General features: G+C 39.1%; 1 protein-coding gene and 1 pseudogene across 1 annotated transcript; one reads left to right on the top strand and one right to left on the bottom strand.

Annotated features, from left to right (window-relative positions):
* Positions 1 to 18,127, top strand: part of LOC131989060 (zinc finger protein 208-like) — a 403,618-nt pseudogene that overhangs the window by 21,634 nt on the left and 363,857 nt on the right.
* Positions 12,753 to 16,258, bottom strand: LOC131989098 (low affinity immunoglobulin gamma Fc region receptor II-b-like). The gene is made up of 5 exons (XM_059354279.1): positions 16,234 to 16,258; positions 16,086 to 16,130; positions 14,849 to 15,112; positions 13,195 to 13,453; positions 12,753 to 13,074 (listed from the first exon to the last, which is right to left on the bottom strand). Exons 2-5 carry the CDS (start codon positions 16,126 to 16,128, stop codon positions 12,990 to 12,992), a joined length of 651 nt encoding a protein of 216 aa, XP_059210262.1. The 5' UTR covers positions 16,129 to 16,130; positions 16,234 to 16,258; the 3' UTR covers positions 12,753 to 12,989.

Here is an 18,127-nt window from a genome sequence, read left to right as displayed (position 1 = left end):
AAGAAAGAAAGAAAGAAGGAAGGAGGGAGAAAAGGAGGGAGGCAGGAAGGAAAGAGGGCAGAAAGGAGGGAGGAAGGAAGGAAAGAGGGCAGAAAGGAAGGAGGAAAGAAAGAAAGAAAGAAAGAAAGAAAGAAAGAAAGAAAGAAAGTAAGGAGGGAAGGAAAGGGGGGGGCGAGGAAAGGGAAGAAGGAAGGAGGATAGAGGAAGGAGGATAGAGGAAGGAATGGAGGTGGGAGGGATGAAAGAAGGAAGGAAGGAGGAAAGGAGAGGAAATCAGGAGGGAGGAAAGGAAGGAAAGAAAGAAAGGGGGGCGAGGGAAGGAAAGAAGGAAGGAAGGAGGAAAGAAGAGAGGAAGGCAGGAGGAGGGAGGAAAGAAGGAATAGTCAAAACAGATTGGGTCAATCTGACCCGGAAGGACGACAGGAGGGTTAAAAAAAAAATTGCAGGTATAATGTGTCATCAAACAGAAATAGTCTAAATCGTCCTTGTGTGCAGTACTTGAGTAAATGTACTTTGTTACATTCCAGATTTTACTACAAACACAACGATGCGTCTGAATCCATTAAGCTGTAAAGTTACAGAGTGAACATGTATAAAAAGTGATTTATAGCATGAATGTGATCAGTATGCATGTGTGTCTCTACAGGCCTGTGTGCTGGACGTCAGTACCATTTAATTTCTGACCCGAAGACTTTTACTGAAGCACAAAGGTACTGCAGAGTGAAACACACAGACCTGGCCACTATAGACAGCATGGAGGATGTGGAGACCCTGAAGAAAATGGGAGGAACAGCAGGAGTTTCCTCTGTGAGTTCACTTTCCTCTTTCTTTCCTGTCAAACATGTTTGTGACATCATGTCAGTGACCCTTAGGTTTAAAGTTTTACAATCTGAGCTGTGATACTTCACAGAAACTTTTAAATCTTTTTTTTTTTTTTACAATACATGAGGACGAATGATTTTGTTCCCCATTGAACGTGCATTATAACAGTGGTTCTCAACCTTGGGGTCGGGACCCCAATTGGGGTCGCGAGATGATTTCTGGGGGTCGCCAAATCATTCATCAGTCAGCTCTGTCTCCACTGTGTTAAAGTGTTCATGTGTTTTAGTCTTTTTGGTCACTTAATGTCTTTTTTTGGGTAATTTTATGTGTTTTTTGGTCATTTTGTGTCTTTTTTTGGTCGTTTTGTTTCTTTTTTTGGGTCATTTTGTGTCTTTTTTGGTAATTTTGTGTCTTTTTGGTCGTTTTGTTTCTATTTTTGGGTCATTTTGTGTCTTTTCTGGTCATTTTGTGTCTTTTTTTTTATCATTTTGTGGCCAATTTGTGTCTTTTTTGGTCATTTTGTTTCCTTTTTTTGGTCATTTTGTGTCTTTTTTTGGTGGTTTTGTTTCTTTTTTTGGGTCATTTTGTGTCTTTTTTGGTAATTTTGTGTCTTTTTGGTCGTTTTGTTTCAATTTTTGGGTAATTTTGTGTCTTTTTGGTCATTTTGTTTCCTTTTTTTGGTCATTTTGGGGTTTTTTTTTTGGGTCATTTTGTGTCTTTTTTGGTAATTTTGTGTCTTTTTGGTCGTTTTGTTTCCTTTTTTTTGGTAATTTTGTTTCTTTTTTGGGTAATTTTGTGTCTTTTTTGGTAATTTTGTGTCTTTTTGGTCAATTTGTGTCTTTTTGGTCATTTTGTTTCCTTTTTTTGGTCATTTTGGGTTTTTTTTTGGTCATTTTGTGTCTTTTTTGGTAATTTTGTGTCTTTTTGGTCGTTTTGTTTCCTTTTTTTTGGTAATTTTGTTTCTTTTTTGGGTAATTTTGTGTCTTTTTTGGTAATTTTGTGTCTTTTTGGTCAATTTGTTTCCTTTTTTTGGTCATTTTGTTTCTTTTTTGGGTCATTTTCTGTCTTTTCTGGTCATTTTGTGTCTTTTTTTTATCATTTTGTGGCCAATTTGTGTCTTTTTTGGTCATTTTGTTTCCTTTTATTGGTCATTTTGTGTCTTTTTTGGTGGTTTTGTTTCTTTTTTTGGGTCATTTTGTGTCTTTTTTGGTAATTTTGTGTCTTTTTGGTCATTTTGTTTCCTTTTTTTGGTCATTTTGGGGGTTTTTTTTTGGTCATTTTGTGTCTTTTTTTGGTAATTTTGTGTCTTTTTGGTCATTTTGTTTCCTTTTTTTGGTCATTTTGGGTTTTTTTGGGGGTCATTTTGTGTCTTTTTGGTCGTCTTGTGTCTTTTTGGTCGTTTTGTTTCCTTTTTTTGTTAATTTTGTTTCTTTTTTGGGTCATTTTGTGTCTTTTCTGGTCATTTTTGTGTCTTTTGGTCATTTTGTTTCCTTTTTTTGGTCATTTTGTTTCTTTTTCCGGTGATCTGAACTGTGCGTGTGAGATTGTGTTCAGTGAGGGGGGGGGGGTTGCGGACAACATGCATGTTAAATTGGGGGTCGCGACTCAAAAAGGTTGAGAACTACTGCATTATAAGAGATCTCTTACTGTCCAGTATAAACAGCAGGAATTATTACAGGAAGCAGAACCTGTTTCACTGTTCATATGGACACATGAATATTATTATTAATGCAAATATGTGTTTCAGGCACCCTGGATCGGGCTGTACGATGACGTGAACAGCTGGAGGTGGTCACTGTCAGACACAAGCTTCTACAGACCAGGAGAGGAGGAGTTCAGACCATGGAAAACTGGAGAACCAAACAATTACGGCGGTGATGAACACTGCACAGTGATGATTAGTGATGGACGATGGAACGATATCAGCTGCACCCACAACAGACGGGCCGTCTGCTGTGATGTGACAGGTGAGAATATTGGGTAACACTTTACTTGAAGGTATTGTCATAATAATCACTTTTGACAGTCAATCATGTCAGACATGTTTCTTCAAGTATTTATTTGTTGTTTTCTGACATTTACAAATGCTGACTGTATTATGTTGGATGTCAGCATGTTATGCATGTTGAGCATGTTGTCACAGTATTAAACTGCTATATTGTTTACTTCCTGAGTGTTTGTTGTGCTTGGTCATAATGTTACCGAACAAGCCTTGACAAAGTTTCTAACAGCACATTATAAGGTGTTAGAATATCTTCATTACAGCGTCATAATGGTGTCATGACAGTCAGTTTTGGGTATCTTGTCGGTATTCTGTCAAACATCTATGACCAAGTGCTAGAATTGGTCTGTAACCTTGCACATCTAATTATAATAATCATTATGCCAACTTGCCATAAACACAAATATAGAAACATATTTTGTTTATGTCAAGTTGCCATGACAAAGACATGTTGTGGTAATGTCACTTTGATTAAAGTCAAGTTGTCATAATCAAGACAACCCAAGGAATGTCAACTTGTCATGACAAAAACCGAATGACACTTAATGACAGCAGTCATAAACGTTTATGACATTGACACAATGTTTATGACACGTTTATGACTGTGTCATGTCACAGTTATGACGATACCTTCAAGTAAAGTGTTACCGAATATTGATGAGTGAAGGTAAAACAGACCAGTTGAGCTTGTTGACCTCTCCCCTTCTCTGCTGCTCTCTGCCTCTCTGTCTTCAGTTACATGAAGGTCCTTTAATGCAGTAGTTCTCAACCTTTTTGAGTCGCGACCCCCAATTTAACATGCATGTTGTCGGCGACCCCCCCCCCCACTCACTGAACACAATCTCACAGTTCAGATCAGACAAACTCAGTTGATACGACGAATTTTGGACAAATAATGAAGCAGACAACAACTAAAACATCTCTCTGTCTGTGCATTTATATATTTTTTTGTAACAGTCAGCTTCAAGCCAGAGACTCCTTGTAAAGTAATAACTTGCTAATTTGGGATTTGTCAGAAAAGACACAAAATTACCCTAAAAAAGAATCAAATTGACCAAAAAATTACATAAAATTAAGCAAAAAAGGACTCAAATTGACCAAAAAATTACATAAAATTAAGCAAAAAAGGACTCAAATTGACCACAAAATGACAAAAAAATGACCAGAAAAAGACACAAAATAACCAAAAAGGCACACATTGACCACAAAATGACCAAAAGACAAAATTACTAAAAAAAAAAACCCACACAAAATGGGCAAAAAAAGACACAAAATGACCAGAAAAAGACAAAAAATGACCAAAAAAGACACAAAATTACTGAAACCCCCCCCCCCCCCCCACACACACACAAAATGGGCAAAAAAGACACAAAATTACTGACCCCCCCCCCCACACACACACACACACACAAAATGGGCAAAAAAGACATAAAATTACTGACCCCCCCCCCCCCCCCCCCCCCCCCCACACACACACACACACAAAATGGGCAAAAAAGACATTAAGTGACCAAAAAGACTGAAACACATGAATACTTTAACACAGTGGAGACAGAGCTGACTTCCAAAATGATTTGGTGACCCCCAGAAATCAACCCCAATTGGGGTCCCGACCCCTAGGTTGAGAAGCTGCTTTAAAGCAGATGGACGTGAGTCCTGCCTTCATTTCACTGTGAGAAGCTGCAGGTTTATATAAAGAGCTGCATCATTAACAGCTTTATCCCACGTCACTGTCTCAGTCAACAGGGCTGCAAGAGAAGGAGTTGATATGCACACAGCTCCACGGCAAGGTTATAATAGTTTTGGATTTTTCATTAGTTTTAGTTTTAATTTTGTTGTGAATTTTTGTTTTCAAATTCAGTTAGTTTTAGTTCGTTTTTAGAGTGAGTTTTCTAGTTTTAGTTTATTTTTTATTTTTTGAAAATGCTTAGTTTTAGTTTAGTTTTTATTAGTTTTAGTTTGTTTGTAATGGGCTATTTGTTGGGTGCCAGATTCAAAGAGGTCATAATAAATGTTTCCTTTATTTCCTTTGGTTTATCATCTCAGCCCCAATAAGGTTATTAACTCTTACAGTTCTGGGTGTTTTGTATTTTGGTTCTAGTGTAAACATCCCAGTCTCAGTAAACATATTCACCATGTGTTGCATGTTCAAATAAATACACTGAATTATGAATGAAAAAAGTTGACAAAAACGAAAACTAAGGACATTTCCACTATAATTTTAGTTAGTTTTAGTTAGTTACGTAACCACACAATACAGTTTTAGTTAGTTATCGTTTTTTAAAAACTCTAGTTTTTATTTTTTATTTCAGTTAACGAAAATGTTTTTTCAATTCTAGTTTTCGTAATTTCGTTAGTTTTCGTTAACTATAATAACCTTGGTCCACGGTGACTTCAGCTTCATGCTCACATTCATTAAGAAACATCAGACTGCTGAGAAAAATATTCAGACGCAGAAAAACTGAAATATAAAGTATGCATCCGTGTTGTGTGTCATGTTGCCTCTGCACTGCATTTCTCTGGATCTATTTTCAGGACTGGATGTGACATTTGTCCTCACTGACTCCATGACCTGGACTGAGGCCCAGAGCTACTGCAGAGAGCACCACACAGACCTGGCCAGTGTGAGAAACCAGGCAGAGAACCAGAAGGTCCAGGAGCTGGTTCCAGTGGGAGGAGCAGTCTGGATCGGCCTTTTCAGAGACTCCTGGAAGTGGTCTGATGGAAGCAGCTCCTCCTTCAGACACTGGTTGCCAGGGCAACCTAATAACAACCTGGGGAGGAAGGAGGCTTGTGCAGCAGCAGTTTTCAGCTCCTCTGGAGGATGGAGGGACAGGAAATGTGACCTGAAGCATCCGTTCATCTGCTACGGTCCAGGTGAGTGGTAACCCCTGATCCAAACAGTATTTATATCAGATTTAGTATGGAAGTAAATCTGTGTCATCGGAGTTTGACATAAAAAAGACGTTGAATTTCTAGCACTGAATATTTCTGCATTGAAATTATGTATCTGAATGTTTTTCAGCGTTAAAAATTAAATCGCAAAAAATTCAAACGCAAAAAAAATTCAACCTCAAAAAATTCAACCTAAAAATTTGCGTTTTAATTTTTTGAGGTTGAATTTTTTTTGCGGTTGAATTTTTTGCGGTTGTATTTCTAGCCCATGCATTGAAATTATGTATCTGAATGTTTTTCAACGTTAAAAATTCAACCACAAAAAATTGAAACGCAAATTTTTAGGTTGAATTTTTTGCGGTTGAATTTTTTGCAGTTGAATTTTTTGCGGTTGAATTTTTTGCGGTTGAATTTTTTGCAGTTGAATTTTTTGAGGTTGAATTTTTTGCGGTTGAATTTTTAACGTTGAAAAACATTCAGATACATAATTTCAATGCATAAATATTCAGTGCTAGAAATTCAACGTCTTTTTTATTTCAAACTCCGAAGACACAGATTTACTTCCATAATTTAGGTTTACTTTAGCATCAAAGAGAGAATAAAAAAACATTTCTGGACAATAAATGTGAACACTCAGGATGTTGGTGTTAATGTGCAGTGTGACCAACTGCAGATCATCAGTTTGTGTTGACTTCAATGTGAGAATATCAACAGATGGAGGAAGTAACTGCTGATAAGTGAGTGATAAGCCCCGCCCCCTGGTGGCGGCCTGCAGTATAGCTCTAAACTGACCACAGGCAGGACTAAACTAACTGAGGACACTTTTATATCAACAGGATGCTGATTGTTATCAGAGCAGAAATCTCTCAACTGATCATGTTTGATTGTGTTTTTAAAGTCCCAAAAACAAGTTCAAAGCAAGTGTTCAAACTGAGGGTGAAGAGCTCTGTGGATCCCAACAACCCTGCTGTGATGGAGGCAATGCTGAAGCAGGTAAACCTGCTTTTTATTCATATTTTATGCACAAAACAAGCAAACAAATGAGTGTTTATTAGCATCGAGATGGAAATGTATTGACCCTCAGAGAGTGAATTCACATTAAAGCAGTAAAAGAAACAGTCTGAGGAGGAAACAGATAAAGAGACATTTAAAATAATAAACTTTAACTAGAAAATTTCCCCTCGGGAAATTCTGAAAGGGCCACGGGGGCTACTGCCGGTGTGTGTACACTATGATGAGATTCTTCAGAGATTTCAAACTATGCCCTTTAACCTCAAAATGTGTGTGTGTGTGTGTGTGTGCGCGCGTGTTTGTTTGAAGCATGTGTATGCATGTGTGAAGAGTGTGCGTGCTTACGCGCATGTGTGTGTGTGTGTGTATCTGTAACTGTAATCACATCAAAGATCAAAGGAAATCAGATCAAAGCAATCAACAGAATTAACTGACACCTGTTACAGTGGCGCATCTGTGCGTCCTACGCCCAAACTATAACTCTGACAGCTTTACCAGAGGATTGTGAGTGAGAAGACAAATTTTCCTACATTTCTATGTATAAATTATTTCTGTAGAGTGGAATTTGCGGCCTGGAGCGCAGTTTTCAAATTTATTTTTTGACAATTTTTTCCCTCCCTCTACACTCTGGTGATGATGTCACACACTATGACACGAACATTCCGTGCAATACACACCCATTATAATCTCAGAATTTCTCCAAAAATGATCATGGTCATTGAACAGGGATTGATAAAAAACTATATGAGCTATCGAAACGTGGATTTATACACCGATACACAAGACTTGTGTCTACTGTTTAAAGTTTAAATGGAGTCTCTAGGTGAAATTATGCCGGAGGAGTTGACGTTTAAAAATCTCCAATTATTGTTCTTTTTCGCTCATTTTTTGTCGGCCGTCCCATTCATTTCAATGCAAAATTTTGGGCAGTTTTTCGCGACTTACGTTGCGAAAAATTCGTATTCTGTAGAGAAAAGTTATAGCACACCGATCCCAATCAAACCGCACGTTTTGATATATAATTTGTCCTGCAACTGTTTAAGTTGTAGGACTAGTAGCGGGACGAAATTGCGTCCGGAAGAGGAAGAAGAAGAAATCCACAGTATAACAGTAGTGCAGCACTGGTCCCTACAGATATTGCTGTATGGGACCAGTGCTCGGTGCGATTGCCCCGAGGCCCTAATAATAAACTTCTATCACCAAGAAAATGTCCAAATACAATCCAACAATGTGAGAAAAGCCCGAGCGTTTCCAGGAGAAGAAACAGGGAAAGTCACAAACTATCATGTGAGGAAAAAAAGTGTGAAAAAGAGCTTCCAGAGGATGAAATGTAAAGAAGAAAGCAGAATGTAATCTCTCTGTGTGAATAATAATGTTTGTCAGATCAAACAGAAGCTGAAGGACCAGGGGCTGAATGACGACGTCAGACTGAGCTTCAGGAAGCAGGCAGATGGAAAAGCCTTCCACGAGGAGAAGAAGAGCAGGAAGGACGAGCTCTAATTGAGATTTGCTGTTAATCAGAGAAAAGTGTGTTTCTTTCCTCAGAGTCCTCGTGTGATGTGTGAGAATAGAGCTGCAACAATTAGCAGATTAATCGACTCGTTGCGGCTGTTTTTATAATCAAATCATCATTTTAGTCATTTTACAAGTTTTTATAATCAAATATAATCATTTTAGTCATTTTACAAGCTCTAATGTCAAATATCTGCTGGTTCCAGCTTCTTTAATTTAAAGATTGAAGGCTTTTATTGGTCATAAACTAATATTTACTGATATTTAAACATGTTTTTTTTTATTGAAATAAGACATTCAAATTGATCTGTTTGGGCTGTGGGAAATTATAACCGGCAATGTTTTATTATTTTTCACATTTTATAGGTTAGATAATATTAATTAGATCTGATGGAATCAACTCCAGTGAAAATCCACCTTTAAACTTTAATGTTGTGTGGAATTATGAGTAAAAAAATCTTTCTTCATTTGAGTGTAATATATTACATCAAAACATGCCAAACAGTTCTGGCTTTTCAAATATGAATATTTAATGTTTTCTTTGTCATATATGGTCATAAACTGATATTTACTCATATTTAAACATGTTGGTTTATTATAACAAGACATTTGAATTAATGTGTGTGTGCTGTGGGGATTTATAACAGAGATGTTTCACTATTTTCTGACATTTCCTAAATAAGATTAATGAGATAAGACTATACATATTCAAGTGTCAACAATGAATTAATTAAATAAAACCAGACTTTTACATTTTTTATTAAAAATTAGTTTATGATTACATAAAAAATATCAAAGTAATGTTATGAAAATGTATGATGAAATAACATAATAATGTATGCAATGAATTTAATAAAGTTCTTTAATTATTTCACAAATCGTCAGTTTATTTATATTTGTCACAGTTTACCTGTGTGATGATTTATTTGGTGTTTTCTTCTTCATGGAGATAATAGAGAAGACTTTCCATAATACTGCTGGTTTTTAACAATAAATGGCCTCTGTGATCTATAATCTTTTATAAAGTTTTGTCATCTCTGAGAATTTTTTTTAATTTTTTTATTAGCCTTTATTAACCTTCTGGGGTCTGAGCCTATTTTGAATACTTTTGATTTTGCCCTTTATATACCATATAAAATGTTTTATACTTCACAACTTCACCTTTATGATCTGACAATTATTCTTTCACTTTAACCTACTTTATTAACACATTGAGCCCAAAAATCATGAAATCTGGGTTGAAAAATTAAACTAAAAAAAAAATTTAAACTATTTATTACAATAACATCCACAAACAGGCTCAATGAACTGTGTAATTCTTCAAAAGGAACTATGTGCAAATGACACAGAGAGCTCCACCAGTGCTTTGTGTTCCCAGAGTTCTGAGATAGTGTAAATGTTACAAATGTTATAAATATTTCAATCTGCTTATAATGAGGCACAGTTCCTTTGGTGTTGTGGAGATCTGTTCTGTATATACACTACCGGTCAAAAGTTTTAGAACACACCAACTTTTCCAGAATTGAATTGAAAATGATGCAGTTTAATGTCTCAGTGTACTCTGAAATTAATGCACATTTGCAACATTTAAAATTCTTTATTGAGCATGATAGTGTTTTGAAAGTAAAAAAAAGATTCAAAATCACATTTTATGTTGAACTAAAGGACTAAAAAAAGACACAAAATGACCAGAAAAAGACACAAAATGACAAAAAAAGACACCAAAAGATACAAAATGACCAAAAAAAAGACACAAAATGACTTACAAAGACATGAAAAGAATTCAAAAATGGACAAAATAGCCCAAGACTCCATAGAGTTAAGTTGTTAACCCATTTCTTGTTCCCTGAAAAAGGCCTACTTGTATAATTCTGAAATGTACATTATTTTCCAGTTTTGGTTAAGCTTACCTTTTTTTATTTACCTCTGGCAGTTCACCACTTACCTTTGTATATGAATGGAGCTTATAGTAAGTACGGGAAGTATAGGTATTGGCAGTGGCAGACTCAGGGGGGAGGGGCAGGAGGGTCGACCGCCCCCCCTCATACCTCCATGGTTAGAAAAAGCGCGCAAAAGTGCCCTCTAGAGTGGTGAAAATGAGAGAAAGTGCCTTATTGGCTGCCCTTTACACACGAAAAAACGTATTGATTGCCCTCTAGGGTTCCCCTTCATACAATAAATTACGATGATGTGCCCTCTAGTGCAAGAAAATTTAATAACGTGCCCTATTGAGTGCCCTTCTAGAGCCCTTCTAGTGCCCTTTTTCCTGTTTGGTGCCTCCGTGGTTGAAAAAGCGCACAAAAGTGCCCTCTAGAGTGGTGAAACCAGAGGAAGTGCCTTATTGGCTGCCCTTTACACGTGCAAAAAATGATTTGGTGCCCTCTAGGGTGACCCTTCATACAATAAATTACGATGATGTGCCTTCTAGAGCAAGAAAATGTAATAACGTGCCCTAATGAGTGCCCTTCTAGAGCCCTTTTCCTGTTTGGTGCCTCCATGGTTGAAAAAGCGCGCAAAAGTGTCCTCTAGAGTGGTGAAAATGAGAGAAAGTGCCTTATTGGCTGCCCTTTACACATGAAAAAACGTATTGATTGCCCTCTAGGGTTCCCCTTCATACAATAAATTATGATGATGTGCCCTCTAGTGCAAGAAAATTTAATAACGTGCCCTAATGAGTGCCCTTCTAGAGCCCTTCTAGTGCCCTTTTTCCTGTTTGGTGCCTCCGTGGTTGAAAATGTGGTGGGTCCCATGTTGTGCAGAATGTGCCCTTTTAATTTTTTCGCCCCTGCCCTTCTAACAGTCTGAGTCCGCCACTGCGTATTGGAACACTGGGTTTGGCTGCTTGATTCAAAGCCGTATGCCAATATGGCCTCAAATTTTTACTTAACCTACTTAGCAGAAACAGCTTTAATGCAACAGTTGTTTGCAGCACATTGATTTTCTTGATCCAAGACAAGCAGAATCACATTTATTGCTACTAATACAATCTGATTTGTCCTCTGAAATGGCTTTATAATAATAAAGATATAGTTCTGAGTTCTGTGAAGTGGTGCATTTCTTGACTTTTAAAACCAGATGTTCAAAAAAAATGTATTTGACTCACAATTCTGTTATATAATATTATTTTTATTATGGGTGAAATTACTTAAATACTAGATTAATACAGATGAAAACATGTGACTTCCCACAGAGCCTCCTGATCACCTCTTACATACAAACGTACATGTTCGCATGTGGTTTGTGACTGAGAGGCTCAAATTATCACCAGCATCTACAGAGTCTAAAATAAAACATAGAACAAATTAAACATGACAATGATAAATGACGACTCGCCTTTTTAAAATAGTTGAGCCATCAGTCAGAACATCTGTGGTTTGTAACCTTTACTGAGTGAGAAAGTGAGACAGAAACAGACACTGCAAGTGTGAACACGTAGCACAGAGGTTTGACAACTTCCAGTTAAAAAAAAGAGAAAAAAGTCAAAGAACAAACAGATGATAAAACATGTAAAAACAGATCTTGATGAGAAGATGTTTTCTAAGGCCCCGTTTACACCAGGACGCTTGCGGGTAAAAACAACAAAATATTTTATGGGAAGTGCCTTTCGTTTAGACGGTGACGGCGTTTTGGGGGCTTAAAAACGCAAAAATCTGAAACCACCCTCCAAAGTGTAAAAGTGTAATCCTCTCCTCCATAGCGTGTCGTCTACACTGACAAGACACAAAACTCTGATCTGATCTGCTCACGTCACGTATGTGTTTACGTCACATACATGCTCCAGGACAGGAAATAAAGAAACGTGGGATTATTTCCATGGTGGGACCTTCAAGCTGCTCTGGCAGCTCTAATAAACTTACAGGAGTCTTTCCACCAAATGTCCAGGATATGTACAGATAGTATTAGTGAACAGAGAAGGATCTGGAATTACCTCCATCACATTCTGGATGCAGCGATTGGTGGGAGGAGCCAGACGGCTGTGAACGAGACCTGTTTTTTGTTTCTTTTTGTAGCCATTTTGTGTCTTTTCTGGTCATTTTGTGGTCAATTTGTGTCTTTTTTGGTAATTTTTTTTCTTTTTTGGGTTATTTTGTTTCTTTTTTTGGTCATTTTGTGTCTTTTTTGGTCATTTTGTGTCTTTTTTTGGTCATTTTGTGTCTTTTTTGTCATTTTGTGTCTTTTTTGGTCATTTTGTGTCTGTTTTTTGGTCATTTTGTTTACTTTTTTTGGTCATTTTGTGTCTTCTTTTAGTCATTTTGTGTCTTTTTTTGGTCATTTTTTTTCTTTTTGGGGTTATTTTGTTTCTTTTTTTGGTCATTTTGTGTCTTTTTTGGTCATTTTGTGTCTTTTTTTTGTCATTTTGTGTCTTTTTTGTCATTTTGTGTCTTTTTTGGTCATTTTGTGTCTGTTTTTTGGTCATTTTGTTTACTTTTTTTGGTCATTTTGTGTCTTCTTTTGGTCATTTTGTGTCTTTTTTGGCCTGGGAGATCTAGTGGATGGTGGAGAACTTTGTGGAAGGAGTAGCTGATGAAAATGTGTGGTGTGAAAACTTCTGCATGCCCAAAGATGCTCTTATCACTTTAAGTGATGCCGCCTGGCTGCATACAATCGAATTTCACACACTTTTGCGTCACCGTATGCAGCAGATTTCCTCCCGAAAACGCTCGTCTAAACGAGGAATAAAAAGTGAAGACGAGACGCCACTTTTGCGTCTTCTGTTCAGACCGTCCTCGTGTAAACGGAGCCTTAGTTACTTTTGTGTAACTGTGAGTTTCCCACAGTGAAGCAGTCCCACCAGCAGCAGCAGCAGAGCCACCATCACTATGGTGAACACCGTCCTCAAGAGGAGGAGGAGATAAATGGAGTGATCCGAGCAGGGACACGTCCCTGCAAAGACAAGAGAACATTATATCTGAAGGTTTGCTAAAGTTAATTTGGCTATTTTAATTTTAAATAAGTGCAGTGTCTCACCTCTGACAGCCAGCCAGCTCTCTGCTGACTCTCCACCATCAGAGCTGCTGCACTTGTAGAGTCCTTCATCAGATTTAGAAACAGCCCAGATGGTGAACTCTCCTGTAGAGCTGCTGATGAGGAGGCCATCTTTGTAGAAATCAGCTGGGAGGTTGGACGAAGACGCCTTCTTTCTGCAGCTCAGAGTCACATTGATTCCTTCTTTCACAGGAAGGACAGGACTCTCCAGGATCACAGAACCTGCTGGAAAAACAAATGTTTTATAGCTTTAATTTTTCCCCTTAAATAATTTTGTCAATGATAAAGTTTAAATCTAGTGTTAGCCTCTGCCTCTTTGATAGACATACACATGCTCACATGGTTTGTGTGTGAGAGGCTTAAATTATCAGCAGCGTCACCAGTCGGAAAGAGAAAACGGTCTGGTCGCCTTTTAAAAATAGCATGCTAGCATCAGTCAGTATCTCTGAGGTTAGTTAACCTTTTCACTGTGAGAAAATGTGCAACTGTGGTTGTATACCAGAGGTTAAAACTAGACACCTACAGGTAATAGAAGTAGAAGTAAAATAAAAAAACACCCGCTGAGGCTCCGTTTACACGAGGACGGTCTGAACAGAAGACGCAAAAGTGGCGTCGCGTCTTCACTTTTTATTCCGCGTTTAGACGAGCGTTTTCGGGAGGAAATCTGCTGCATACGGTGACGCAAAAGTCTGTCAAATTCAATTGTATGCAGCCAGGCGGCATCACTTAAAGCCATAAGAGCATCTTTGGGCATGCAGAAGTTTTCACGCCACACATTTTCATCAGCTACTCCTTCCACAAAGTTCTCCTCCATCACTAGATCTCCCAGGTCTCGTTCACAGCCGTCTGGCTCCTCCCACCAATCGCTGCATCCAGAATGTGATGGAGGTAATTCCAGATCCTTCTCTGTTCACTAATACTATCTCTACATATCCTGGACATTTGGTGGAAAGACTCCTGTAAGTTTATTAGAGCTGCCAGAGCAGCTTGAAGGTCCCACCATGGAAATAATCCCACGTTTGTTTATTTCCTGTACTGGAGCATGTATGTGACGTAAACACATACGTGACGTGAGCAGATCAGATCAGAGTTTTGTGTCTTGTCAGTGTAGACGACACGCTACGGAGGAGAGGATTACACTTTTACACTTTGGAGGGTGGTTTCAGATTTTTGCGTTTTTAAGCCCCCAAAACGCCGTCACCGTCTAAACGAAAGGCACTTCCGATAAAATATTTTGTTGTTTTTACCCGCAAGCGTCCTCGTGTAAACGGGGCCTGAGAGGAAATACTCACCTCTGACAGCCAGCCAGCTCTCTGGAGATTCTCCACCATCAGAGATGCTGCACTTGTAGAGTCCTTCATCAGATTTAGAAACACGAGGGAGGGTTTTGGTTCCTGTAGATCTGCTGATGAGGAGGCCGTTTTTATAGAAACGTGCCGTGAGGTTGGAAGAAGTCGCCTTCTTTCTGCAGCTCAGAGTCACATTGATTCCTTCTTTCACAGGAAGGACAGGACTCTCCAGGATCACAGAACCTGCTGGAAAACAAAGGTTTTATTAACTGTATGCTCTTTCTCAAAAATGTGTATTTTAAGCAGAGACTTTATAGAAACTTAAACCCACCAGCAACAGTGATGTTGACTCTGCTGCTCCTCTCTCCTCCTCCAGTCTCACACCAGTACTCTCCACTGTCCGACTGATAGACTCGCTTAATGGTGCTGGAGGACCCTGCGTATGTCTTGATGACACATTCAGGAACACATTTCTTTTCAGTTTTCTTGAGCGCTCTCAGTTTAGTTGAGGCATCAGACTCAACACAGTCAAAAGACACAGTGTCATATTGAAAGTGTTGCAGTCTGTTCGGAGTGATACGAAGAAAAACTGCATCTGAAACCAAGACGGAAATGGTTCCAAAGATAGACTTAGAACTGAGAGAAAATATAGTAATATACACTACCAGTCAAAAGTTTGAGAACACACCAACTTTTCCAGAATTTAATTGAAAATGATGCAGTTTAATGTCTCAGTGTACTCTGAAATGAATGCACATTTGCAACATTTAAAATTCTTTATTGAGCATGATAGTGTTTTGAAAGTAAAAAAAAGATTCAAAATCACATTTTATGTTGGACTAAAGGACTAAAAAAAGACACAAAATGACCAAAAAAAGACACCAAAATGACAAAAAAAGACACCAAAAGACACCAAATGACCAAAAAATGACCAAAAAAGACACAAAATGACTAAAAAGACACAAAATGACCAAAAAAAGACACAAAATGACAAAAAAAAGACACAAAATGACCAAAAAAAGACACAAAATGACTAAAAAAAGACACAAAATGACTTACAAAGACATGAAAAGAATTCAAAAATGGACAAAATAGCCCAAGACTCCATAGAGTTAAGTTGTTAACCCATTTCTTGTTCCCTGAAAAAGGCCTACTTGTATAATTCTGAAATGTACATTATATTTTATCTTTTTTTATTTACCTCTGGCAGTTCACCACTTACCTTTGGACCCTTTCAAGCTGTTCATTTGACTTGAACTGCTTGAATTTCAATAAAAAACTGGAAAAATTGGGCTGTTCTAAAACTTTTGACCGGTAGTGTGTATATAATAAAGTCTCTTACAGATAAAATACAATCAACAAAGTTACTGCAATGCCTCTACTTATTGCCAGATGTACTCTGCTGTTTACTAGCAACATGGACATCTATTTTTAAATTCAACCTTTCACAGAACATGAAGCAAAGCTGTATGAAGCTGAATAACATCACAGATACAAAGACATATTTCAGCCTTTAGATGGAGAGAATGATTAAAGAGTATCTTTAGGGTTTTCTGTTGGTCACTTACCACTTTTCTGAGTATAACTGTTCAGCTGAATGAATTCAAACATCACTGGATAAACCAAATAAGAAAGATAACTATTAGACATTAGTGGTTTAATATAAAGGATTTAAAATTTAATCAAAAAGAGTAAAACCTGAGGGTGAGTACTCACACAGTCTGAAGCAGAGAGCTGTGACCTCCATGATGTCTCGCTGCAGACTGACGTCAAACTGAAGTGCGACCTAAGAATGAAGGCGACAACTTCCTCTTCCTGTGCAGCTTTTTTATTATTATTAGAGCTGCAGTCAGAGCCACAGTGTGTTAAACATAGTCTGTCAGGTTTTAAGCTCCCTCTCAGAAATGTTAACAGTCTTATTAGCAGCAGAGAGAGCAGCAGTCAGTCGCACAGAGAGCAGCAGCAGCTGGACGACTGAAACAAGTAGGCTAGGAAACATCGAATCCCGAACAGCCAACAGTTTAATCTACAGTTTGCTAGTTAACTCTTTACCCAACACTATCTACATCTAAGGAGGAAGCAGGAGTGCTTTCCCTCCAAAACAGGAGCGCTTCCCTCCAAAAAGGAGCGCTTCCCTCCAAAACAAGCAGACATTTACAGACGCATGGAACTGGACCCTGACTGCGCTGGCTCTATCTGATCTCTGATTTCGTAAAGAAACTCACACCAAAGAACTCCACACAACGAAGCCTGATCTCCACAGCGGGCCCAGTTCTGGGCCCGTACCGGTAAGTCTCTGCCTGACGTTCCTGCTCCGTCTTCTCCCTATTGATCACTACTGCAAACACTACTCCAATGCTGTGGGCTCCGATTGGAGCCCCTGCGTGTAAGTGCCCGTGTCCTGGCTCCTAGGCTCAAGCTAAGCTATCTAAGCTTCATAACTGTGTGCACCTTTAGCCCCCGTACTGGCCTCCTTCCTCTTCCTCTTCCACAGATACCTTACACCACACACAGCATGGCTCCACTTACCTCTCCCTCCGGCTGCACCAGCTGCTCCCGCTTCGCTGAGAGGATCACAGAACTGGAAGGACGAATATCCACCTTGTACCAGATCCGTGAGGCCGAAATGCAAATAGATACCATCACCTTCGGTCCTGCAAAATCTCCCTCCTTCTCCGTGCCTGGCTCCGACGCAGCTCTTCCCGGCTCGGAAGCCGCTCCTGCGTCCGCTACAGCAGCCTCTCCTCCGGTGCCAGCTTCCCCCGCCGCTGACCCGCCTGCGGACACCGTTCCTGACTCCCGGATACGACAGGGGACCAGGTCCAGAGCCTTGACCAGCTCCACTCCATCGGACCCTGTGCCCTGGCGCCTGGTCCCGGCTCCCGGATGGAGAGGGAGACGCTCCCAAATCCCTGCGACTCACCACGACATCCAGCTGGAGAATAAGTTCGCACCCCTCACTTTTCCTCCCGTTGATGATGAACTCCAGTGTCCCCCCCTTCCTTCTCCATCTCCAATATCCTACGGTTCACTGTTACCTCCGAGGTAATCAACCGCCAAACATGAGCGCTCCTCTCACCGGAAAACTTTCCGCTCCACGCCGCTGTTTACTGCGGCGCCGGGGCGCGCTGCCACCATTTCCTCTCCAGCTACCCCACCACTGGAAGTGAAGTCTCCCCCACCCGCCGCCTTCTCCACCCCATCGCAACAAGTCACCCCACACTCGGCATCCCCGTGCCCCAATGTTGATATAAGAAGGCAGCAGTTGTAACCGACTGAACCCCACCATCGCTGTTTTAAGTTAGTGTGACCACTAACTGGACTTGAGGCGACTTGAACATTACTTTTTATTGCATAGTTATATCCTGTCTGGGTCTGCTATGTGTTGTGTTGTGTTGTCTCCTCTATTTGTATCTTACCTATGTACTTGCTGTCTTTTATATTTGTATTTATTTGTATTTTTTTAGGGACTATGGATGCAAACTAGCAGCCTTGCTATAATCCGGCATATTTACAAAGATGTTTATCGATGTTCATTAATGTGCACTGTCCCTATCCAAAAATAAAGTATTCAGTATTCAGTAAACTTCTTGTTTATGCTTCACAACCA

Source organism: Centropristis striata, chromosome 17 (genome assembly GCF_030273125.1).
Source record: "Centropristis striata isolate RG_2023a ecotype Rhode Island chromosome 17, C.striata_1.0, whole genome shotgun sequence".
Lineage (NCBI taxonomy): Eukaryota > Metazoa > Chordata > Actinopteri > Perciformes > Serranidae > Centropristis > Centropristis striata.
Note: the sequence above shows the minus strand (reverse complement) of the source record. Positions and strands in the feature narration are given on the sequence as shown.